This window comes from Passer domesticus, chromosome 10 (assembly GCF_036417665.1).
Source record: "Passer domesticus isolate bPasDom1 chromosome 10, bPasDom1.hap1, whole genome shotgun sequence".
Lineage (NCBI taxonomy): Eukaryota > Metazoa > Chordata > Aves > Passeriformes > Passeridae > Passer > Passer domesticus.
The window spans coordinates 7,417,559-7,441,236 of record NC_087483.1 but is presented as its reverse complement, the minus strand read 5'-3'; the positions used below and the strand labels follow the sequence as shown (position 1 = coordinate 7,441,236).

General features: G+C 49.6%; 1 protein-coding gene across 1 annotated transcript in view; it reads right to left on the bottom strand.

Annotated features, from left to right (window-relative positions):
- The window catches only part of LOC135309363 (uncharacterized), a 31,323-nt gene extending 8,287 nt beyond the window's left edge, over positions 1-23,036 (bottom strand). Inside the window, exons 1-15 of the mRNA XM_064435515.1 lie at positions 22,885-23,036; positions 20,901-21,699; positions 20,727-20,779; positions 20,015-20,191; positions 19,482-19,656; positions 19,366-19,391; positions 18,857-18,904; positions 18,445-18,517; positions 18,066-18,156; positions 17,580-17,711; positions 16,856-16,929; positions 15,862-15,998; positions 15,601-15,730; positions 13,069-13,492; positions 1,709-1,847 (exon numbers count right to left, since the gene is read on the bottom strand). Of these exons, the coding sequence (XP_064291585.1) occupies positions 1,709-1,847; positions 13,069-13,492; positions 15,601-15,730; positions 15,862-15,998; positions 16,856-16,929; positions 17,580-17,711; positions 18,066-18,156; positions 18,445-18,517; positions 18,857-18,904; positions 19,366-19,391; positions 19,482-19,656; positions 20,015-20,191; positions 20,727-20,779; positions 20,901-21,623 (2,402 nt within the window). The 5' untranslated portion in view covers positions 21,624-21,699; positions 22,885-23,036. The remainder of the gene's footprint in view (positions 1-1,708; positions 1,848-13,068; positions 13,493-15,600; positions 15,731-15,861; positions 15,999-16,855; positions 16,930-17,579; positions 17,712-18,065; positions 18,157-18,444; positions 18,518-18,856; positions 18,905-19,365; positions 19,392-19,481; positions 19,657-20,014; positions 20,192-20,726; positions 20,780-20,900; positions 21,700-22,884) is intronic.
- Between the last annotated feature and the right edge of the window lie 642 nt (positions 23,037-23,678).

The window sequence follows — 23,678 nt, the reverse complement described above, 5'->3', positions numbered from 1 at the left end:
AACCTCCTGGGAAATATGTCCATCGAGCTGTGAGGCACCAGAAGCCCCCGTGGTGGGGATCCCAGTCTGCCCCTTCATTAACCCATCGATTTCCAGCCATGCTCTGCTCCTAGGGGAGCCCCACTGCTGTGGGGTGGAGCATGACCACCACCCCGACTTCCAAACCCTGCTTAGGCTGGGCTCCTTGAAAAACGCTTTAATCCCAGAATGGCTGAGGATGGAGATGACCTCTGGAGATCCACTTCACCCTGTCCAAACACCCCTGCTCACACAGGGCCACCTACAGCTGGTTGCTCATGACCATATTCAGCTTTTTCTTAGTACCTCCAAGGATGGAGATTCCACACCCCCCCTGGGAGATCTGTGCCAGTGTCTGGCCACCCTCAGTGAAAACACATTTCCTGGTGTCCAGAGGGGACCTTCCATGCCTCAGTTTCTTCCCATGCCTTCCCACCAGGACACTTTCCTGGCTCATGTTCAACCTGGTGCTCACCAGAACCCGCAGGTCCCTTTCTTGCTGTCTTAGGCTGGAAATGCAAGGTGTGCCGGGGGGTGTGTATTCCACTCCCATCTGTCAGAGGTGGGGCAGTTCTCTTCTCTAACTGGGCAGTTTTCTTTATCTTTTCCACAACAAATCCTCCCTGCAGGAGGTATCTTCTGTTCATGGCCACTGAGTGTCCTGCATGGCTGATAAAATTCCTCAAGCCATTGGGAGATGCTGCACCCAGGGGGAGGAACCAAGCATTCCTTCCTGGACAGAATCTGACACTGGGAACACCACAGCAGCCTTTCCCCACTGCATTCCCAGAGGGGCAGCTTTCTTCTGCTCTGCATTCCCAGAGGAAGACCAAGCCCATCTACACCACCACTGGACCCTCAGAGGAAAACTCCACCTTCTACAGGATCCCTGCCCCACCAGAACCACACCTGGCACTGCAGGAGGGCTGCAGCCACCACTTAATGGGACTGCCAGCACCACCCTCACCCACAGGGTGTCAGGTTGTATTCTCTGTCAGTGTTGTCCTCTATCACTGCATTGTTTATTTCATTTTTATTTTCTTCCCTAGTAAAGAACTGTTATTCCTATTCCATATCTTTGCCTGAGAGCCCCTTAATTTCAAAATTATAATATTCAGAGGGAGGGGGTTTGCATTTTCCCTTTCAAGAGAGGCTCCTGCCCTCCTCAGCACACACCTGTCTTTTCAAACTGAGACACTGGTTTCTCTGGGCAGCTCCAGCACATCATGGTGCCTGGGGCTGTTCTCCTCAGTGCAGGACTTTGCCCTTCTCCCTGCTGAACTTCAGGAGCTTCCCAGCCTTGCTGAGGTCTCTGTGGACAGCAGCACAACCCTCCTGGTTTGGTGTCACTGGAGGTGCTGGGGTTACCCTCAGTCCCATCACCCACATTGCCAATGGAGAGATCAGCAGCACAGTGGTGACCCCCAGGCCTGGCTGCTCCAGCATTCCCAACCCCCCTCACCCAGCACACACAGGAGACAGTGCCAAACCCTCACCAACGTCTGGGCACACAGCACCCACTGCTCTCCCCTCCAAGCCCTCCAGGTGTGACCAGGCTGGAGAAACCCCTCGGGACGCAGCAGGGACAGAGCCAGGGCAGCCAAGCAGAGTGACATGAGGGTGCTCCCCCATGAGACAAACCCCAGAGCGCCGGCCGGACGAGAGGGAGGAGCAGAGGGAGCTCACTTACCCCACGGTCTCGTCCCAGTCACACCAGAGGCGCTGGCCGATGCCCTCCATGCTGTCCTGGAAGTCCTTGAGGCAGTAGTGCCGGATCATCCAGCCGTAGTCGGCCTCCTGGCACGCCGTGGCCGCGATGAAGTGCTGGGCTGCAAGACAGGCCAGGGCTGTCAGGCTCTGCTGGGCTCACAGGGAGGCCTCAGGGTTTGGCTTTTCTAGTTTTCACATTCTGTGCTGCTCTAGTGTGCAGTTCTGAGCTTCATGTTAGGGCATGGTGAGCTCTCTGCACAGAGCAGGGAGACAAAACAATTCCTTCTCTAGCTGGGGACCAAGGACAAATGATCCAGATCTCAGGCCCAAGAGCACAAACAATGGCAGAATAAAGAGAGAAAAACAAGAAGGATGGGACCTCATAACATAAAGCTGTAATTGGACAATAACTCCAATATGCAAATGAACCAGAACTTATAAAAGTGAGAGACCCCATGACCAGTTGTCCATTTTGTGACCATTTTGGTTCATCCTTGGTGCAGCCCTGGCTGGGCTCTTGTGCTGCCCAAGGTGGATCCATTGAGGCCTTTTAATAAAACCCTACTTTATTCTTTAGCTCTGTCCAGCCTCTGTTCTAGGGCACCTCCTCCTCCCAGGTTTGTTCCCCTCCTCGCAGCCCTGGGGCCCTCCCAAGTGCCTGGTGCTGATAAATCAGTTATTCAATTCATGCTGGGTAACTCATAAATTAGTAAGGATGTGGATTTATGCTCTGCTGATCGCCTGAAGTGCCTTTGGACTTCAAATGTCCAGGTTTTGGGCTTGAAACACAAGTAAGGGTGTGGGGGAAGCTGGGGAATAAGAGAACCCTGCTGCTGACCCCTGAAAAACGACCTGCCCAGTGCCACACTTGGGAACAAACATGTGTGCTCCGATGGAGCACAGGGACAGGCACAGGGAAATCCATCAAACCCACCCCTGGCTGACTGAATTCCCTCCTGGGAATGTGTCCCTGCAAGTGCTTTGAAACAGGGACAAAAAAGGTGCTGCTTACAGCCTCAAGCACAATCAGTGCAATGCTGCTGGTGAGGGGAAAGGGAAAGGACGGTGATGCTACAAAGGGAAGGGGAAAAAACCTTTGGGGGAATGGTTTAGTGAGGCTGGCTATAAATAATAGCTTTCCCTTGGTGCCAAAGTGCCAGCTAGTGCCTTTGCAGCTCCTGGAGTGCACTGCAGGCAGGCACCACATACCAGATCTATTTTTTGCTACGTGTGAATAACTCTGTGCTTTATTTTTATCTGATTTTTTTAACACAACAGAGTTGAGCTGCTTATTTAGTGGCCAAGGGACATCACCATGGGACACCATCCCTCTGCAGCCCTCCAAAATCCTGGGAGCATTTAGGTAGCAGCATCCTATGTGAATGGGTGGGAATTTGGGTGGGAAGGGCCCCCAGAGCCTTGGCTGATGCTCCTGGATGGATGCAGGGCTCCCATGCTGCCTCTGACAGCAGCAGCCTGACCTGAGATGAAACCATGGGAGTTACTGAGCCAAGAGAAGTTAAAGAGCATTAAACCCTCACTGCTGCAATAACAAAATTAAGTTTATCAACATCTCAAGCTCTGCCTAGCTGCTACCAGCCAGGAGCACAGCCTTATCAGGCAGGGATAAGCCCTGCTCCCAAATGGGAGGGCTTGGCATGCTGAAGCAAAGCACGAGAAGACGAAGAAGGAGAAAAAGAAGAAAGAAGAAGAAGAAGGAAGAAGAAGGAGAAGGAGGAGAAGAAGAAGAAGAAGAGGAGGAAGAGGAGGAAGAGGAGGAAGAGGAGGAAGAGGAGGAAGAGGAGGAAGAGGAGGAAGAGGAGGAAGAGGAGGAAGAGGAGGAAGAGGAGGAAGAGGAGGAAGAAGAAGAAGAAGAAGAAGAAGAAGAAGAAGAAGAAGAAGAAGAAGAAGAAGAAGAAGAAGAAGATAATTTTACAAGAGGCAAATGTAAAATTATTTACAGACTGCAAATCTCAGTCCAGGCAGGCTCAAGGATGACTGATGGCCAGGAGGCTTTCCTCCCCTTCCCATCCCATCCCTTCCAGTCTGGAGGAGCCAAATGAAGGAGTGACACAGCTGAGTGAGCACCAGCGTCCCAGGGAAGCTCAGGAGGCACCCCGGGGTCACCCCTCGGTGACATCCGTGCACTGGGCTGTGAAGGACACGTAAATACCACAGCCAGCACTTGTCTGGGCAAGCAGCTTGCAGAGAAAATGCTGCTGGGAATGTGTCAGGTGCAGAGCAGAGCGCAGCAAAAGGACAGGGAGAGCAGGGGAGGAGAAGGGATTAAAAAGCAGAAAGATGAGCAGCCAAGGGGATTGAGGAGCACAGGAGGAAACAGGACAGGAAGGAATGAGTGAGACATGCAAAGCACAGAGAGAAATTGAGGAGACGAAGCCACTTGAGGAAATTCAGCAAAAACACCTTAACCTTGAGTGGAGAAACACTGAATAAACCATGGGGAGGAAGCAACCACAACCTGGCTGCAAGCAGCAGCAAAGCCACACATAGCTGGTAGCCAGCATGAAAATCAGCCCTACCATTAAAAAAAAAAAAAAAAAACAACCAACCCAAACCAAGGGAAAACCAAACCCTGGGGAGCTTTAAGCCCTTGCCAATCACAGCAGCTCAGAAGATGCAGCTCTGGAGGTGCTGCAGAGGCAGGTGAGCACCTTGCTGTGCCCCTGGCAGCTCCTCAGGGCTCCCCTGCCTGCCCCAGCAGGAGCTGCTCCTGAAGAGCCTCTCCCACACCTACACGTGGGCTCTGCAAATCCCTCTGCCCCAGGGGCTGGGGAAAGCGGAGCCATCAGCCAGTGACCTTTTCCAAGGCCACTGGATTCTGGACATGGTGAAGGGCTCTTTGTTCCAGGCCCAGCAGGAACAGGGCTGTGAGGATGGAGCTGGGCACAGCAAGGCAGAAAAGCTCTTTTGTTTCCAGCTGACCAGGAGAACTGACTTTAGCTGTAATTGCACAAATTAAGGTCAAAGTGAGAAGCTCCTGCCACGTTTCCACATGGTGCCCACCTCACCCCACAGATCCCTGCTGCTTCACAGATTTTTCCCCAACTCCACTGCAGACTTCAGGCTCAGGGTTTGTAACAACAGGGGGGGAAAAAGCAGGGAGGGATTTTTGTATCTCCTGCCTCTCCTTCCAGAAGGTTTTCCTTCTGCCCTCAGCCCTGCTGATGGAGATGGTGTAAGTCAGCTGCAGTGAGCTGTAAATAACTCAGCTCCAGAGCAGTCACAGCTCTGCACGCAGCAGCATCCATCTGGGAAGGCTGCAAGGATCTCTGAAGAACTGAGCTTCAAAACTCAACAGGACCAAGGCTGAGCTGCCTCCCCTCTCCTGGGCCCCATCACTGCTATTCCCTCAGGAACAATGGCATGGAGAGCTGCAGGAATGCAGAGATCATCTGGGAGCATCCCACTGCAGCCACACAGCACCTCCACAGCCCAGCTTGGTCTTTAGCTGGGGAATCACAGAACCCTGGAATGGTTTGGGTGGGAAAGGACCTTCAGGTTTATCCAGTGCCACCCCTGCCATAGGCAGGGACACCTTCCACTGTCCCAGGTTGCTCCAAGCCCTGTCCAGCCCTTGGGCACTGCCAGGGATCCAGGGGCAGCCACAGCTGCTCTGGGCACCCTGTGCCAGGGCCTGCCCACCCTCACAGGGAAGAATTCCTTCCCATTATCCCACCTAACCCTGCCCTCTGGCAGTGGGAAGCCATTCCCTCTCCTCCTTCCACGAGAATTGTTGATGAACAACCTTCCCTGCTGAGAGAATCCCTGATTGCCTGTGAAAAGATGCAACATTAAGGACCCTTCGTTTGCCTCCTCTCAGGAAACACCTGGAGAGCAGTCGAGGAGGTGATTGGAGGGATGGCTTCTGCAGGCATCCCAGATCCTCATGATTGCCCTGGGATTGATGTCCTGGAGAGTCCCAGAAAGCATCCACCAGGACTCAGCTTACTGAGGGCTAGCTGCAAAAAGCCTGTCACACATTTATTTCAGCAGAAAAACACTGTCGGTCCTGAATTGTCACAAAAAATTCAGGAAGAGGGAAGACAACTGGACTTTCCTACACTCCACTTCTGAGAGCTGGAGCCTGGACCAAGAGCTCAGGGACACCACTGTGAGCCCACACATCTGTCAGTGATGGTTCACCAGCAAAAATCCCTGAGCTTTCTCTGCCAGAAACATCCTGCACTTCCGATCACCACCCCTCTGCACAATCCCTCACTCTCTGGCCTTTCCCCCCTCAGTGTTCCAGGAACTCTGGGAATTCCTGGGCTTCTCCTGCTGGGATGTGCAACCAACCCCACAGGGAGGACTGTGGAAGCTGAGAACAGATTTGGGAATTCCAGGCTGGCACAGCAGCATGGCATGTTCCCACTTCCAGGCACTTCTGCAAGTACCCCTGGCAGTGCTGGGGGAGTGATGAAACTGTCTGACAACACCTCACAGAATTCACCAGAACATCCAGCTGGACTGCCTGGATTTTTGGGGGGAAACTGTTCAGGGCTTCATAGCAAAGAGCAGGAAATAGGCAGATATTGATCCAAAAGCTGAAGCCCAAAGATGGCAGGTAAGTGCCAAGTGACACGGACAGCAGGGCTGGCACTCGTGGCACCAGCAAAGCTCTGGGCTCTGAGAACAAACACCCCAGTATTGTCCCCTGGGCTTCTCCCAAATTCTCAGAGCTCCCCTGGGCAATGAGCAGTGCTCTCAACAAGCCCCAGATGGAAAAAGGCTGTTTGCCTCTCCTCTCCAAGGCGGTGGTTTTGCTGTTTTCTTCAGAACAAGCCTCGTGGTCTGGACCTGGCTGCAGAATAAAACACTCACAGGAGGGACATGGGGCAGGAGGCAGAGGATGAGTGTGCAAAACATCCCAGTTTGCAGCCACAAAAATGGAAAAACTGGCTCTTCCCAGCAAAAACCTGGGAAGGGTCTGTTATTACCCTCTGTTTAAAACCACCTTCCATTGGGGCTGCTTCTGGCAGGCACCAGCTCAGCAGAGGCTTCAGAGCCTGCAAACAGCCCTTGGTTCACCAGGGAAAAACCAAGCTGGCGTTCAGCTGGAATGCTTTTTTGGGACACAAATCTGCAGGGGCTGGGGACAGCAGGGGGCTGGCCCAGCACTGTGCCCTCCTCAGGAGCCACCTGCCCGTGCTGCCAGCCTGGGCTGTGCCCCCTGCAAGCCGGGCAGGGCTGGTTCCCCTGGGATTTGCACAGGGAATGGAGTTTTCAAGCCCCTCCTCCTTGCCCGGCTGGGATCCAGCAGCAGCTCCAGGGCTGAGAAGCAGCCTGGGAACGGAGCTGGATGAAGGGATCCCAGCCCTGCAGGTGACCATGGGGGACACAGAGACCTGCAAGGATCATCCCATTCCCAATCTGCCCATGGATGCTTCAGGAGCAGCCTCAGGTCCCCAAACCAGGCAGCTCCTGCCTCCCCTGCCACTGTCTTCAACCTGCAGGATTCCCTCTCCCAGGGCAGCCACTCAGGATGTAAATTAAAAGGGAATTCATGGGACTTTTATGTGCTGAAAGGGAGTGGGGACTTTCCAACACAGCGAGGATTCTGGAGGCAGAGCAGACGCTGGGAGTGGGGGAGATCTGCCCATCTCCAAGCACTGGCAAGGCTGATCCCAGGATTTCTTGGACCAGCTGCCAGGGCTCACTTGGGAAACCCCCAAAGGAGGATCCCCCTCCCTGCCTGCCCTGCTCCAGGGGGCTGCAGATGGAGCAGCAGAAGGAAAGCACAGAGCCTGAACAGGGCATGGCCACAGGGACAGAGCCCTGCTGGATGGAGCTCCCGGCAGAGGGAAAACTCATCCCCAGTTCTGCCTCTCCAACAGCTTCACTGCCACAAAAGGAAAGTGGGATGGGGGAGAAGCCACTCAAGCTGAGAGGGGGAAAAACTTGAGATGGAAAGAGGCAGGGTTAGGATACAGCCCATGGTGGGAGTACAGCCTGCTGGCTTGGGAGACAGTGGAGCCACAGGCAGCAGAGAAAGTCACTCCCTGCTCAGTGTGCCGTGTTAGGGACCTGCTGTGTGGAAAACTTCCAAAGGGGCCAAAGGTTTCCACCTTTTAGGGAATGCAGCACAAGAGGTGCTGGGCTGGAAGAGCCCTCTGGGGCCCTCCCCACAAACCACTTCTTCACATTCAGGGGAAGTGCAACCTACAACCTAAAGGCCTTTAATCTGATTTATTAACTCCCTGCTCCTGGAATAGTTATTCCCTTCATTTTATTACACTAAGCAAAATAAAGAGAAAGCTGCTTTTTTTTTTCCCCAGCCAGCATTAATGAGGTATTTTGCATACAGCTGAACATCATCATGAAACCCAAAAGGATCTCCCAGGTTTTGAATTTGGCACAAGTCCTGTTGTGCCTGCAAAGGAAGGAAGTGATTTACCCCTCAAGCTGGTACTGGGATGATTTGTAGGCATTTACTTTTTGCTGGGTTGGGAATGCTTGAGTTTTTGTTGCCGTTCTATAGCTACTCCAAGCATTAGAAGAGGGCATGAAATAAACTGCCTAAAAATAACTGCCAGGGAATTATTAGTTGGAAGTGGAGGCAGGAGCCAGCTGCCTGAAAGCAAAGCCTCTCTGGGGGCTTTTGGGGGCCCAGAGGTACCACTGCACTGTGTCACTCCTCTTTCAAAGTCCAGTATTCCATGAAGCACCTACAACATCCAATCCATCCCCAAAGGAAAGATAATTTTCATTCCAATCCGTGCAAGATTCCGTGTGACAGCTCCTGTAAGATGCAGAATGTGGGACTGAAATGAAAATGCAAAATCAAGGTTGTGTAGCCCAGTGCAGGGCAGTCCTGCTTAGCTGGGTGACTTTGTGCCATAGAGCATTGCTGTTAAATAATATTAACTACTAAATACACTGAAATAGGCTGCTCCAAGGAACTGGATGAGGATCTTTCTCTCCTTGCCTCAGTTTCCCACTTGTCTTAGCACAAGTTATGTCTTAGCCTTGTTATCCATCAGAGGCTGCCAAGCACATTTCCAGGAATGGGATTTCTCTGACATGTCCCTAGACTTGATTCTGCAGAGGACAGAATGACAAATAATTTTATTTACCCACCAAAATTCACTCACTAGGGAAAATAAAATCAAAAGCAGCCAAGAAGGGAGGAAGGAGAAAGGAAATCAAAAGCCAGGTATGCTAAAACCCAACTGCTGGCTGACTGCACATCAGGGGAGGGAAAAATGTGCCATGAGCTGTTAGCTATAAAGATAATTATATCCTTGATGAACAACAGGGTCTTTTGGAAAATAGCTCTTCTTGACTGAATTAATGGAGGCAAACCACAGGCTTTAGACAGGCACTGGCAATGTCTGCACAGCCCTGACTTCACCTACCCCGAGTTCAAATCATCTCTGGCTGTGGCCACCATCAAATCCCTGCTCACAAGAGCAGGGTGGAAAAAAGGAGGGATCCCCACTGGATTCTGTGCACCCCCAATCCAGGGGCTGAGGGGAACCAGCCACATCCCTCCTGCCTTCCCAGGGAGTACTGTGGTGTCCAGCACTGCCAAACCAACACCTCAATCCAACGTTAGAGCCGGGTTCACAGTTATTTTTAAAACATCAACAAAGCACTGGATGCCACAGATGTTGGTGGGGTCTCAAAGGCAGGGAGAAAGGAGCAGCCACCACACTCCAGATCTCAGGAATGTGCTAAAGGCAAATGTACTCTCCTTCCACCTCCGGGATTATTTTTTCCTTCAGCTATTTCAGTTGATTGAGGCTAAAATAAGAACAGGGAAAAGCAACACCAAGGTTAAAAGTGCCTGGCATTGGTTTGGAGACAACACACTGTGATCCTACTGGTTCAGGTTTCAACGTGTGTTCAACACAGATTTTCTGCTACATGACACAAGCAAACATTTTATTGAATTACCTTCAAGATAAAAAAAAAAATCACTCACAGATTTCCCAAGAAGAAGCAAATATTGAGTAAATATAAAAATCTGTTAGGGAGAAAACCAAAATAACCTCTCTGTCACCTTGGTGCACCCATCACAGGCTGCACACAGCAGCAGCTTCACCAAACACTTCCAGCACAGAGTTTCCAGACTGAAATCTGCTGCTGAGCCACGTGAGCAGCCCAGGAATCACCAGAATCATTTGTTTTCCTTTTCAACAGAGACTTCTCAATGTGGTTTTCCTCCCTTCCAGCTGAAGAGCACACGGAGATTTTGCACCTCTCTGCAACTCCCCCACACACAGCGCTGCTGCTTTCCCTGCAAACATTCCCTGAAGGATACAGGGATGCCCAGGGGGGGTCACCCTTGCCTGAAACTGGGGGATTTTCACCCAGGCTGCTGCCTGCCACCCCACTGGGGTGCTTCTCTGAGGTGTCAGGATGTGTTTTCACATCCCCAAAAGCTCATGCTGTAGAAGCACAGAGACAAGGGACTGAAACCACGAAGCAGCTTCATTAGTGGATTTGATGATTAAAAGCAGGCAGCTCTGTAGGCAGCATAATGGCAGACAGAGAAGATTTCTTGGTAATCACCCACCCACAGCAGGAACTGACCTGGCAAACCCCAGCCATGGCTGTATTTTAGAGCAGAAAAAGGCATTTAGCTATCTGAGTGAGCTGAAACGCTGCATTTCCCCTCTAATGGGATTTTAATGCTCCTCTCGCTCCAGCCCAGTGGTGTTTTGGTCCTTGCTTGGTGCAGGGTCTGTGCTGGGAGGGGCTCTGCCCACAACCACGGGTTTGGGGCCCAAACCTGCCCCGAACTCCCCCCAAAAAATGACAGAGACAGATTCTGCATCCACTCAGGGAGACAGAACAAAGTTGCCAGAGCAGAGCATTAACTCCCGATTCCCACCCACGGCTCTCCAAGACCTCCCTGAACTCTGCCACAGCCCCAAGGTGGATTTCCAGCCCTGTGGAAAGGTGAGAGATGCCAAGCCCATCTTTAGCCATTACGGGGTCTCATTTCATTCCACCCAGGCCATGGCATTTCCATTTGCATTTCCCGCAGCCTCCCGGGTCAGCACCATCGGGAGCCTGCAGCGCCGGCGCTTCATGGCTCTTGAACTCACAATTGCAGAGTTGATAAACGCAACCCTGCTTCTCAAAGCCAAGAGGCTCCCATTCCTGAGCAGATCACAGCCTCCAGCCAGCCCCAATCCAAATCCACCTGCCACTGGTTCCTGCAGGGAAACAACTGGCACCCACGGGAGCAACAGAAGGAATTACAGGGTGGAGACAATTTTGTTGTCCCTATATCCACACGCTTCTCTTTTGATGCATAGGAAGTTCTCAGTCCTCTCCATGCTCTCAGAGGAGGAATGTTTTACTTTATTGTCAGGGATTTCTAAGAGGGCACTCTGTAAATATCGAGGAGGATTTTCTCAGAGAGGCAGCAGCCTTAAATTCGAGTTGAAAGGGAGCTTTAGCTTTTGCTAAAGGAGGCACTCAAACTGCAATCAGGGGCAGGCATTACCGAGTGTGCTTTGGGCTGAGAGATGACACAAAGCACTTTAATTCCTGTTCTCCAGCAGAGCTCATAAACAGTGCCCAGAAGTTTTGTTTTTAAGAAAGCATCATTTTCTGTAGGCTACACAAACACAGTGCTGCACAGCACAGACAGAAGATGCACGGAATTAAAAAGATATTAATGTTTTACTGACCTTATCTGCAATTGCCTCTTACCTCTCACAGTAATAGTTATCTACACCCAAAAGAAATCCAAGCAGCCTGGCACTGCCCTTCAACACCAAAACACAGCACAGAACCACACCATCATCACTGCCCCAGGAACAGCAAGAGCCTGCCTCATCCCCTCCTCCCTGAGCAGCCTCTGCAGCAGGCTGCAGCCAAAACCCAGAAAAGGCTCATTTTGCCATAATGGAAGTGGTTACCTTGGGGTACAGCTGGATCCCTGGCCTGCTGAACCCCACTGGGGTTTTTAGGATGGCTGATTCCCTGACTGCCATTGCTTTTTAAAGACTGCAGCCAGGGGTGAAATTTCTTAAAGCTCAAGCTTTAAGAGAAAGGTTTTTCTTTCAGACACGTCCCTTAAAAATAAATTTTAAATGTCACTTTAAAACACCTGCATTGGTGCAAATCACCGTGACTGCTGGGCACTCGGTTGCCACTTGGAATTTCAGTGCAGTCCTGAGTGTAAAAGCAGAAAGGTGTAAAAAAAATGGGTCTTTCACTAAATGTGTTCAAAATACAAAATCCCAGGAGGGGAATGCAGTGAAAAACACATCCACAGCCCCAAGATTAGCTGCCACTGGGCACCTGGTTCACACAGGAGGCAGCATCCTGCTGCTCCCGACCCCACTGGAGATGGACAGGGGCAGCCTGGAGGAGTTTTAAAAATTACAGCTCCCCAGCCAAGAGAAGGGAGAGTCAGGGAAAGGAGACGGGCTGGGAAAGCAGAGCAGAGAGAAATCCTAGCCAGCAGGAGATAGTGCTCCCTGCACAGGGTTCTGCATCCAGGAACGTGAAGCCTTTCCCTGCGAGCCAGCAGGGGAATGTGCCTCGTCCAAGGGCACGGGCTGCTCGTGCCCCGCACAGCTGAGGGGCAGTAAATAGTTAATTAAATAGTTAATTACACGGTACAGATCAGCTCGTTATGTGCAGCACGGCTCGATGCATTATTCACCGGGGCTTGGGGGGGAAAACCGGCACAGGGGAAGGAAGGAAGGGAAAGAAGGAGAAATTTGCGCTGCCTCAAGGAGCACTTTGATTTTGTGGGAGATCAGCGTTAGGGTGAGGGGCTGCGGTTTCCCTTTGGAGCACCTTAAACAAGCACACCTTTACACAGCACCAACATCCCTCCGAGCTCTTGCTGCGGGTACACAGGTGACAAGCACGGCACAAATCTCTACCTGTTGCACTGAAATGCCAGGGGCAGCAAAGAAACCGAGGCACGGTGCATCCCAAGGAAACAACCCCACCACCGGCAAACCCAGAACACCCAACCCCAGCTCTTCTGGCTGCCCCCTCTTCCCTGCGGCTCAGCATTGGGAAGACAGACTCCAAAGGCAGTAATTAACCATCTGCAACAAAAGGCACGGACAGGAGGCAGAACTCGCCTCGGTCCATCTCACCTAGCAAGCAGGGAATCCCGCACGAAGCAGGCTGCGTCCCACAGCATCACCACCTCACTGCTCCTGGGGCCAATTTCCCTAGTGCAGTGTCGGCAGCGAAGCCAGGCTGGAGCCTCTCCGGGCGCCAGGGAGAGCGGGGAACGCGCGGCGGCGGCGGCCGGGGCTGCACGCCCGCTCCCGGGGGGAATCCCGGGAGCCTCTCGCAGCGGCCCCGGGGAAGCCGTGTCGCGGCGGCCGCACTTACCCAGCACGAAGCAGAGGAAGCGCCGCGGGAGCAGGGCCATGGCCCCGCGGCAGGAGCGGCTCCGCTCCCGGGGCCGGGCGGGCTCCGCGCCCGCGGCGCTGCCGGAGGGGCGGGCCCGGCCCCGCCCGGATCCGGCCCCGCTCTCCCGGCGCTGGAGCAGCGGGAAGCGGCCCGTGGGGGCGGCGGGATGGGGGCCGGGCTCTCCGTATCGCCCCCTCGCAGCCCAAAGGCGCGGCGAAGGGAGCCCACAGTTCCGAGGGAATGCAGGGAGCAGTCCGGCTTCCTCCACCGAGGGGGTTTCTCCCGAGCTAAAATCCCTGCCTTCCCCCTCTCCAGGGCTGAACGCACACATGGAACGCGATTTTGAGGAGAAATGTTTTGTGGATTCCGCTTTTTGTTGGAGTGTAACATCGCTCCCGAGCTCCTAGAGCTCCACCTGCAGCTCGCTCCCAGCTGTGCCTGAGCAGCAGAGCCCGCCCGGGCTCCTCGGGCGCTCCGGATCAGGGTACGGCCCTGGGAGCTCCGGATCAGGATACGGCCCTGGGAGCAGGGCAGGAGTCTGCCTGCAGCCAGGTCACTGCCCCACAGCTCGCGCTTGAAGTCGGCTCTCTCTCAAAGATCAGTAAAAAAGGGAACGCGAAGGAACACCAGAGCGTGCTAACTGGAGTCTTTCACACTGCGCACACTTCTGCTTTCCCAGGAGGAAGAGAGCAGCTCGCAGGCCGGAGAGCCAGTTCTGCCCGAGCTGTCAGCACCTGCCTAATCACAGAGCCGCGCTCGGGGAGCAGAAACAGCAACAGCCGCTGCTGCTGAGGAGGAAGAGCAAAGGCCGGCACTGCTTCCATCCTGACAGACCCGCACACACCAAAGCTGAGGCCTCACCTGCAGCACCAGGACCAAGGCACGGCACAAAGCCAAGAGCAGAGCAGCAGAACAGGTCTGCAAACAGCACAACACTGGCCCGACTCTTGAAGAACAAACTTTAACCTTTATTGACAGTAAACAAGGCTGTTCTTTCCAACAACAACCGCAGCAGGGTCTAGAACAAAGTACAACACAGAGACTGAGTTACTATAGGTGAGCTCTGAGCAGAATCACCTTCTCTTAAATGTATTACATACTTGTTCCTCACTATGGAAACTGGGGATTCTTCTTCTCCCCATTATTTACTAATGACTTGGCCATTTCACACCTCCCTCATGATGAAAATAAAAGTTATTATAAGTCATCATCTCCCACACAAAACAAGAGGAAAAAAAATACTGTAATAGGAACAATTAGGACTGCAGAGCCCATGCATCAATGGAAAACCAAATAATCACTCCACAAGGAAAGCACAACACATTTTGAGGCTGTTAAAACCTTACTGACTGAAAATACTTCCAATCATAGGATTTGAACGTTTTGGGGATGAGTTTCTGCCCCTATCTGCAGTCCTGTGAAAGTCAGAGAGGAGATTAATATGAAGAATTTTCCTTTTTTGCAGGAAACCCGGCAGTGGCACTGCTAAGAGGTACCTAAAGCAAGCACAGCACCAAGCAAGGATGGAGAGACACCTCGCTGGAATTCCGGGCTGTGGGTTCAGCACGTTCAGCTTGCTGCAGCTTCCTGCAGTGCCACACCGCCGTGCAAAGGGATCGGAGTGAGGAAACCACAAAACACAGCCTGATTGTGTCAGGTTTCAGACAGAACCATCAGTGTCTGGATCCCGAAGGGAGCCAGGGCTGGGATTTCTGGAAGAGAGCCTACACCAAGCCTGGCCGTTAGGTGTCAGCTGTGCACCGAGCACGGGTGACAGTGCCCTCGGCACAGCTCGTCAGCAAAGCAGTCCAGCTGGTGGAATCCAAAATACAGGGAGTTCTCACAACTCTGGGCCTGTAAGCCAAAGCTTAGAATTAAACACAGGAGTTGATTTGAGACCTTGGAAAAGGCTTCCAAACTTAGCTGCTAGAAGCAAGAATGTGGATTTATAGTTTAAAACAGAGACGAGTTAAGAAAAGTTTAGAGTTTAAGATATAGAAAAAATAAAAGTAATTACAAAGATAAACAAGGAGTTTAGAATGCAGTGCTGTAGGTTTGTGTGCCATAACGTGATTGGCTAAGAAAGCTTACATTGTAACAAGAGTCCCTAAGACAAAATATTTTAAAATTGGGTCAAGAACATAACTATCCTTGTTCAGAGTGTTTTATTGGTCAATAAAGCCTTAAAAAGTCTTATGACTAAAGGTCTTGTGACCTTCTGTACCATGCAGTAAAGATGTGAGCCAAACTCACCCTATCTATATGTAAGAATAATAAACTGCATCATGTAAAAACTCATCGAGGTCCCATCTCTAACTCATTCAAAATTCCTTCCAAGATCCCCATATTCCCTTAACCACCAGTTAGATACAATGCAACCTGTTTTAGAGCTCCCAGTCCTTACACACCCCTGCTCCAGTGGATTCACCCAGCACCTCCTGCCGGGCTGCATTAATCTAGTCAGGCTGCAGGGTGGGTCATTCCCTCAGGCTGGAATATTCACCTTTTTCAGTGCTTCTCCTGCTGAAAACACTTCCTCAGAATGTCAGAGGCCCTCTCCTCGATGGAGCTGATGGCCAAGCCACTCAGGACACCTTTGTTCATTTTCCTCACCTCCTGCACAGCCCCCACGATTTCATTTCTGTGGGAATTGAGGAAATAACTGTTAACATCCCATTTTGTGCCACATATTTAGCAGTAGTTATTGGCATTTGGCAACTGGGTATTGGCTCTATTACAAATCAGGGCTGAAAAGAACCCCAAATATCTCACCTGCTAAACCCTGGATGCTTTTCCTGAAGTCTCTTTATTAACTTGGTAAAGCTGCTCAAGTTCAGTGCATAAGGAGAAACAAAGACACCAGATGGGTTCACAGAGGAAGTTTTCTGCAGGGAATTTTCCCCAGGATCCTAGAATTGCATCAAAATAAGGAAAAAAATGCATGGGTTAAGGGTTGCACAAGTAATACAACACCTCCTTCCTATGAATAAATATAAAATCACAGACCCACAGAATGGTTTGGGTTGGAAAGCACCTTAAAGCTCGTCTTATTCCTGCTTTATTCTAATAAAGTAAAATAATTGGATCTAATTTATTTTAAATGAGCTCCAATTACCATTTCCCAAAGGACCAGCGTGTTTAAAGGGAAATCCCCAAAGACACAAAATCTTTGTGGTTTATGTGAACAACACCAGCAATTACTGATTTGCCCTTTACTCTCCAAGGACCAGGCTGAGCCAACACAAAACCCTGTTTGTATGTAGAGGTTTCTTAGATTTAGGCAAGAAAATCCAAGAGTCTCTTTCCCATCCATTACCCCAAAATCTTTCCTGTATAAAGCCACATGACATTTACACTAAAAAAATGGTGTTACAAGATGAAAAATCTAGTGCAAATAGGGAAATTCCATATTGTCCTAGGATTAAGAAAAAACAGCTGGAGCATCATAGTTTGAGGCAGGGGCAAAAGAATGGTGTTTTCACTCTTCTGGCACAAATTTATTACCAATATGTAATGCCTGTTCCTATCCTAACAAAATTTTCTATCTATTAAATGTTATGTGACAAGAAGATTTAAAGCTCTTAGTCTGCCACACAAAGGAGTGTTAGCAATAATTACTTCCCTTTTGATGATCTCCAAGTAAAGAATGTGCCAGCTGTTGAGTAGGTGATTTCAGAGCAGGGCACTTGGTAGTAAATGTAGAGTATGAAAGAAAGAAGCCTTAAAGAGGCAAGAAATTCCTACTGCAAATTAAGAACAGACCTACCTCAGGCACTGAGGGCTTTGGGCCACCTACAGGAACAGAGGAATGTTCCTTCCCACTCCCCACTATCTTCACTTCTAACAATAAATGTAAGAAAGCAAAGAGTTACTAACTGTTCTTGAGCTGACATCTTTGGAGATTTTGGACAGCCCAGAGAGAAAACCTTAGAAGAAACTAAGGGAAAGAAGAGAACCTTCTAACAAGAAAATGAATGTCCTGAGAAGCACAGCAGTTCAGTTTGTGGAACATCCTTTCCCTGGGTGTTTCCTGAGGTTTTAAGAGGCAGAGGAAACACAGCTCTGTAGTACCAGTGCTGAAGGCTGGTACAGAGAACCCCCAAGCTCTCTCTGCCTTCAACACCCTGGCACTCCTCACCACACCCACCACTGTGCCTCAAGTCTCCAAACACAAAGCATTTGCATCACACTCTGCAGAGTCCAGCATGGGAAGGAAGCACAAAGAGGAGGAGGGGGAGAAAAAGGGAAAGATTCCCACCTATGTGATTGGCTGGGTATTTACAAATTTGAGTTCAAGCACTGCAGGTGAAGTTTTCAAGGAAAAATATGGATGAAAACCCCTGAATACAAGGATTCACTGTTAGAGAATGAGAAAATCTGAAAACCCAGCTGGCGTTTATTCCAAGTTTACTTATGCTTGGAGAAGGAACAGAGCACTCCAATAATAAACACCATTATTTGGTTTATCAGCTTAAAGCACACAACTTTACCTCTTGAGTCAATCGAGTCTTGTTTTCCTTGTTGCTTTTTCATTTCTTTGCACATTACTGAAATATCTGCCACTGACAAGTCTTCCTTAGCATCAAACCAATACTCACTTCCTTCCTCATTTTTTACACAGCCTTGGCAGTTGGGATAAAATTCAAGTGTTAAAGTTTAAATCATGGTATGCTACATAAATGAGTATCAAATTTCTGTGCTGAAGAGGATTTCAGCTGCTTACATCTCTTGGTGTTTACATTTCAAAGAGATAACACTGCTAGTTTGGAATTCTAATTTAAGTAGAAACGTGTTTTTAAGATGTGATTAATATAGAGCTATTATTACTTATCAATAAATTGTGATAGCTGATATATAACTTCACAGAAAGGGCAGCTTGTTACCATATACAAGTTTTACTCAGGGTTTCTTTCCTCCCCTGTGAACTCAGCTCACAAATAAAGGATTATTATTTTTATGAGGAGCAGATCACTCACCACGTTCCAGAGCCTGATCTTTAAGTTGCTCTTCCCACGTCTCAGGGGAAGCAGAGTCACCTGGCTGATCACCATCAGTCTGTGAGGTGTCCTACAAACACATTTCAGTTATAGCACAGCACTCCCACCTGACTGTAAGTTATTTTTCAGAATATCAGCCCATGAAGCAGGTGAATTTTAAAAAGTTAATTGCTGTTCAGCCTTAAGCACCCCCAGGTTATTTTATCTTGAAAGGGCAATTAAAATGGTGAACATATGAGCTGCATTTGCAATCAGTGGCAGAGAGCCCTAAAGACTCTGATCACATCTGCAGGTACCAAAGGAGAAAATACTTCTCAACATTACCATCTCCAAAACCCAGGAGTGAAGAATTCCCTACCATATTGACAGAAATCCCCTTTTCTCGCTGTTTTGGTTCTTCAAAGTCAGCTTTCCCTTCACCTGAAAGATCACTAAAACACAGCCAAGAATTTTCATACAAAATATGGGACAACAATTTTAAGTTGTACAGTAATTTAAATATTTCCAGAAGCTCACAGTAAATTTAACATAATTAATACATTTTGGCTTTTTGCATTATATCTTAATAGTTTTCTGTGTGATGTTCAGATGTATTCCTTACAATCTGAAATCCTGTGCAACTTTGACTAATAATTTATAAAACAAAACAACTGCCTTTACCTTTTCTTAATTAACTTCACACATGCCTAACAGGAAACTTCAAGCAGTCTCTAGCATTTAACCCAATTCAGTAAAAACTTTCTGCCAAATTTGTTTTCATCTCCACTTACAGAAAGTCACTGGATGGGGTTCCTGAACGTGTTCTATCAGGTACCTGCCTGAAAAAAAAGTTATTTTTCTATCATTCTTCATATCTGAATGATAATCTTGGCAAAGCAACTCCATATAATCTCTTAATGTTATCTACATGCTTAATATAATCTCTGCTGGCAGCAAAGTCCTTTTGGGTTTTTGTGGTGGGGGATTTTTTGAGGTTTTTTTGTTGCTTAGTGCCATTATAACTGGAGACAATGACTTTTAGTAGTGAAAGCAGGGAACCAGGAAAGTAACCTGTAAATTGGTAACTTTTACTATAAAGATAGTAAAGACACTCCCTGCTTTCCATACTAGAACACCACAGAGGAAAAATGCCCTTAAAATAAAACCTATGCTGATCTTTCAGCTAAACAGCCTGAAACAGCAAGATGCATCCTGAAATAAAGAAATTATAGGCTTAACATCTTATAAAGTCATTCTTCAGTTAACTTTGAAAGTACAACAACAAATGAAAACTACTTACTCAGAGTAAAGATTCTTTCTTAAACACTGTCAAAAAAAAAAAGAGAAAGATTTATCTATAATTATCTTAATTATAAAACAATTTATATTAAAAACATAAAACAGTTAAGAAATTACCTTGGAGGGGACGTAAAAGGAAGAGAGTGGGGAAAACTTCAGCTCAACTGACAGTGGTGGGAGTTCATTTAAAGGTATGCCCATGCTTATTTCCCTTCTGGTATTGCTGTAATTGTTGTCCAGTTCATCCAAAACCAACAGCAGAGATGAATATAACTCAGCCTTTTTCTCACAGCTATTAAAATATGGGTAAGAAAGCAACATCAGTTTAGACATTTCATTGATTTTACAGCTTCTGGAGATTTTACAGGATTTAAAGATTCCTCTACATTATACTATATAGAACATGAATTAACAACTGTATTGTGCATCACTTGAGTTTTATTCCTGGAAAAAAAGTGCAGGATTTTGGGACTGTGAGCACTACAAAAAAAAATTTAAAAAGGCTTGAAATAAGACTTAGGGGTCCTCTAGACAACACCACTAATTATAAACACCCCAGAAGCTATGGATAGGATCTACCAGTAGCATTCAGCAATTTTTGCCTGATAACCAGTTACCCATTTTACTTTAAAGGACATTAAGGCACGTGCCTCCCAAGACAGGTGTTCTCCTCCAAAGCCAGCTCATACACCTTCAAGCAGTGCTGGTAGCACATCTCGTAATGGATGGCCAGGAGCTGCAGCTCTGCTTCAGTCGCTCTCTGCAGGACATTCTGACAGCAGCTGGATGCAGAAATATTCCCAGTTTGCTTGTTGGGATGTTCTGGCCTTCAAAATAATAATAACAGTATATTTATTTCAGGGCTTCAAATTTTTGTTTGTGGTGTTTTATTCTGAAGGAGGTTGCCAGAAGCTATTTCTGATATGATTTAAGGAAAATCCTGTTTAGCCCACAATAATGATTGTAGCATTACAGCCAGTTTTATCAAAGGTGAGAACTGCTCAAGAACCATCATAATTTCTACCCAAAAAGTGAAGCCTTAAGACCAAAAAGAAACTTGGCAACGGTGTAGATCTGCAAACACACTAATTTTGTTTCCACAGCCGTGGAATAGTTTAGGTTGGAAAGGAGCTCTGGAGGTCTGCAACTGCAGAACAAGGCTGCTTTGGTCTTTGTTCAACTTCAGGAAGTCTTCAGCTCACTCTTCTCACCTGGAAAGTCACTCCAGGACTTTCCAGCAGAAACTGCTGCCCAGCAAGCTTTTAACACCATCAGTTTTGCCAAGCCACAGACCTTTGAATCATGAAAAAACCTCTGATCCAGAATCTCAATTTCCAAAACCAAGAACAACTGCTGACCCACCTGTCGGTGCCTGTCATCCAGTCACAGACAGACAGATGATCTTTGGATTCCTGCTTTTCAAAAAGAAAAAAAAAAAAGTCAAAACTTGCAGATTAACACCCATGCAGACAAGTTAAAATGAACAGAAGTTCTATCAAACTGGTCGGGTGTCCCTTCTTGTTTTGTGCCAGTTACCTGCACGTGTGAGCTGAGAGCTCCTAAGGACCACTCCGTGTTGGAAGCAGCATCCACGGAGGTTTGAGCCACGGGCTGAGTTCTGCTCATCGTGGTTACCTCAGTGCTCCCTGCCCTGGAGCAGACCCAGCCCTGGGCACTGCTGCCTCTGCTCGCTGGGAGGGCAGCTCTGGGATCAGAGCCAGCATCCACAGCCACACCGGGAACGCTCTTCAGGGCTCCAGCACGCTCCGACCTCCCAGCCCCGGGGCTGCCACCAGAGGATCCACCTGCAGCTTCCCTGCCAGCACCAGGGAGGGTTTCAGCGACTGGGGGCTGGGTTTCAGCACCCTCTGCAGTGCTGCTGGCACCACGAGTGCACACGGCAGGTTTTTCACAGCTGCTGCAGCAGGGGGGCTCTGCGTGCTTGCAGAGTTGGGCCTCTTCCCTGGGAGGCAGGGAGGGAATGTCCGGCTCCACTGCCACGCTGTGGGGGGGTCTTTGGATCTTGCCAGAATCTTCTGCCCCTGCTGCGATGCGGGGTGGCACCTTGTCACCAAGGAGTGGCGTGGCCTTCACCTCTGCAGCCTCTCTCTGCTCAGAAAGCTCGCTGGAGTTGCTCCTGTCCTCCTCACACTCCTCGTGAGCACTGAGGTACTCCAGCTGAGAGTCCTCCCCAAAATCTGCTCCCAGGCAGGAGGTCTGAGTGAAGCAGCTCCTTCTGCTGCTCCTTTCCACTTCCATGGCTCCTCCTCCTCAGGAATCCACACCACTCACCGCCACTGCAACCTCTCAAAGTCACTGGTGTGGCTCTTCCCACCTTAAAAAAATTTAGAGAAGTTCAAGATGCTCCATAGTAAACAGAAAGACAAAAAAATACATCAAATTAACCATCCTATTTTCACCTACTACAGTAGGTACAGGAATTCTACAGCACGTTCCTAAAGAAATCCCAAGAGCTGATTTCTGAATTGGTGGAATCCCTGTGACATCATGCAGCACGGAAAGTGTTCAATTAAATGTTCCTTATAGCAAGGAAGAGGTGAACTTTGAGCTCTGTGCCTCCCAAAAACTAAAAACCCCTTGGGTGTTGGACAAGGGGGAAATCAAAGCACATTGCTGTTAATTCTGGGGAAGCAAGAAGAAACTTACCAGGGACAAACCCCTAAGAAAACCTGAGAATCTTTGCAATCAGAAAGTTGCAAAGGAACACAGGAAGGTCATTTAGCAATAGAAGGAAGCTGGCCAATTCCCCAGACTAAAGCAATACACCTGCTCTGAACTTGCAGCAAACCCAGTTTGGTAGCAAACACCAACAAAAAGCAGAGAGGAAAGCATGTAAGGATGGAAGATGCTCTTTGTGAAGCTTGTTTCTTAGAAATATTGTCAATTCTCCTCTGCCTTCCCTCAGAAGCTTCTAACAAAGAAAGGAATACACAAAAACATTAGCCATATTTCTCAATAACGTCTGCTTTCTAAACCATTTAAATGACACATCCCAATTCCAGTCACTGTCTCTGACAGCCCTTCCCAGGGGGGTGGGGAGGAATAAGGATTAATATTCAAATGTTCATATATTCAAGTCTTGCACTATCCCAGGCTGGTCCAAGCCCTATCCTACCTGGTCTTGAACACCTCCACGGTTTAATTATACACTTCTACAGCTATTTTTGCCTCAAAAACATTGTCCTTTTTTACTACATTAACTTTACTTTCACCCCCTAGCTAAATCCTTGAGCAACTCTGTGGAATTAAAAAGCCAAGCACCGCCAAAGCACATCCCAGATGCCTGCACAGAAATCACAGCGTTATTGTCGCATAGAAGCGACTTTTCCCTTGAGAACAGGAACCAAAACACCTCCACGCCCCAGCTAAGGTACAATAACCCCCCTATCGCTGCTAGTGACACAACCAAACTCTGAACCACAGCCGAGCCGGCTGAGGGCGGGGGAGCCCTGAGGGCAGCGCCCGCGGGGAACCCTCAGGCCGGAGAACGGCGACTCACCGCAGCTCCAGGGCCGGCTGAGGCGCGGTCCCACCGCCCACACGAACCCCGGGCCCGCTCCGTTCGCGGTCCGCACGCAGCCCCGGCCCCGCTCCGCTCACGGTCCGTATGAAGTCCCAATCCCGCTCCGCTCACGGTCCGTATGAAGTCCCAATCCCGCTCCGCTCGCGGTCCGCACGAAGCCCGGGCCCGCTCCGCTCGCCGCCCGCCCGCACGCACGCACGCAGCCCTCACAGCCCCGCCACACGCGCGCCCAACGCCCACCGCCGCGCCCCGCGCTCATTGGCTGCGGCGCGCAGCGCTCCGACGCCTGATTGGCCGGCGCGGAGCCCGTTCTCGCCGCGGGCAGCTCCTCCCCGCTTCCCTCAGAAAGCGGGGCCGCCCCGTCCTTCCGCAATGCGCGGTGTTGTGTTCCCTCAGACCCAGTACCGCCATAACCCCCCAGAATCCCCGGTACCGCTGCATCCCCTCAAAGGCAGGGCTGCCGTGTCCCCTGAGAGCCGGTGTCGCCATATCCCCTCAGAAGCAGTACCGCCGTTTCCCCTCAAGGACCCTTTTCTCACCTCATGGTCTCTTTCCCCTCACGGTCTCTTTTCTCCCCTCACGGACCCTTCTCTCCCCTCACAGACCCTTCTCTCCCTCAATGGTCGCTTCTCTCCCCTCACGGACCCTTCTCTCCCTCCATGGTCCCTTCTCTCCTCTCACAATGGCTTCTCTCCCCTCACAGACCCTTCTCTCCCTCAATGGTCCCTTCTCTCCACCCACAGTCCCTTCTCTCCCCTCACGGACCCTTC